The sequence below is a fragment of the Rhincodon typus genome, chromosome 24 (assembly GCF_021869965.1).
Source record: "Rhincodon typus isolate 14 chromosome 24, sRhiTyp1.1, whole genome shotgun sequence".
Taxonomy (NCBI): domain Eukaryota; kingdom Metazoa; phylum Chordata; class Chondrichthyes; order Orectolobiformes; family Rhincodontidae; genus Rhincodon; species Rhincodon typus.
In genome coordinates, this window is record NC_063355.1 from 11853637 (window position 1) to 11855123 (window position 1487).

The following is a 1487-nucleotide window of genomic DNA, read 5'->3' on the forward strand; positions in this document are numbered from 1 at the left end:
AGCAGTAGGTGGTGCATTAGCCACACCGTATTCCTGACACAGCCACGGCCTGTTGTGTTGGCTTGTGAGCTCCGTGGTGGGGGAGGGTCCCTGGCTGTTAGGAACTCGGTGCTTGTTCAAGGGACCCCACCCCAGACAGGAGGAGGGGGCCAGTGGCAATTAAACCCTCTTCTTTTTCCCCTGACCGACACCCAGTCGGCGACCCTCATGTAGCTGATCCCCACTCCTTGGCTAATCCTGGGCCTTAGGTGATGCATGACAGGCACTGATGGCAATGAGAAGGTGCCAACCTCTGATTGCCCAGTGAAGTACCTGGTAGGGAGTGCTGTATTGCTGCAGGTACAGTCCTTCAGAGGAGAGGTCAAACCCAGGTTCTGTCTATCCCCTCAGATGAACAGATTTTCTCTGGTGCCTTGGGCAAACAAAAATAACCTTCCACCCAACACTCGCCAATCACAGGCGATTTACGATTTATTTATTACATTGTCTGTTTGGAGAGCCTTGCTGAGTGCAATTTAGTGACTACAGTCCCTAACATGAACCTTCAAAAATGTATTTCACACACATTGAGACATCCCAATGTGAAGCTACGGTGCTCACAGTAACTTTTTCATCGGGGAAGGCAGGCTGTGACAGTAATTGTTTGGAAGTTCGGTCACTTTCCTTGCTAATTGTTCTGCACGGGAGAAAATCCGATGAAAAGGGGAAATAATGGCTCGGGAGACCTCCTTGAGAGGGCAGCCTGCTGGCAGGTGCAGACAGCTTGTAGCTAAACAGTCCTTTTGGAGCAGGTTTAAAGCCAAGCTTCCTGTCACATGCTCGGAGTAATCTGATCTCTCTCTGTGTGTGTGTGTATGTGTGTTTCTCCCTCCCACTCCTCAGGCTCTTTTTTAGGTGTTGCTCCAGTTAGAGATCAGAGAGGCGGCACTAACCAAGCAACCTGACTTACCCAGTTTGGAGCTGCCGATTTGCCAACTCCCTTTCTCCTCTCTCCCACCGGCTTCTTCCTCATCTTTCCCCCAGCCCCAGACAAGCCTGTCCTTACGGCACTGTCTCTCTGTATCCCTCTCTCTGTCTCTGCAGCCGGCTCCGCGATGGGTTCTGGGCTGGAAGCGCTAGCCCTGTGCATGGCATTCGGCTTCTTGTTCACTCTCGGATGGGCAGAGTCGAACACCGGTGAGTCACTTCACTTCACTTTCCCGAGGGGTACAGCGTTTAAGCGGAGCAGGCTGGGGCCAGGGTTAACAGGCAACTGTGTGTGTGTGTGTGGTGGCGGTCAGTTTCTTATCTCTGACTCTCCCTCTGACAGCCCAGCTTCTTCTAGCACAGCTCCCATTCCCACCTCCTCCGTCTGGAAGAAACAGTGAGTGGGACAGACTGCATTGTTCATAGCCAGAAAGAGAGAGACAGCGCTGGGTGGTTGGAGAGGGAGAGAGACAGCGCTAGGTGGTTGGAGAGGGAGAGAGACAGCGCTAGGTGGTTGGAGA

The 1487-nt window shown here is 52.8% G+C and overlaps 1 protein-coding gene across 2 annotated transcripts in view; it reads left to right on the plus strand.

Moving 5' to 3' along the window:
• Positions 1 to 857: 857 nt before the first annotated feature.
• Positions 858 to 1487, plus strand: part of kremen1 (kringle containing transmembrane protein 1) — a 164357-nt gene continuing 163727 nt past the window's right edge. The window contains exon 1 of one of the 2 annotated variants that reach the window (XM_048611475.1): positions 858 to 1176. In XM_048611475.1, the coding sequence (XP_048467432.1) occupies positions 1095 to 1176 (82 nt within the window). In that variant the 5' untranslated portion in view covers positions 858 to 1094. The remainder of the gene's footprint in view (positions 1177 to 1487) is intronic. The other variant, XM_048611476.1, reaches the window with a different exon arrangement.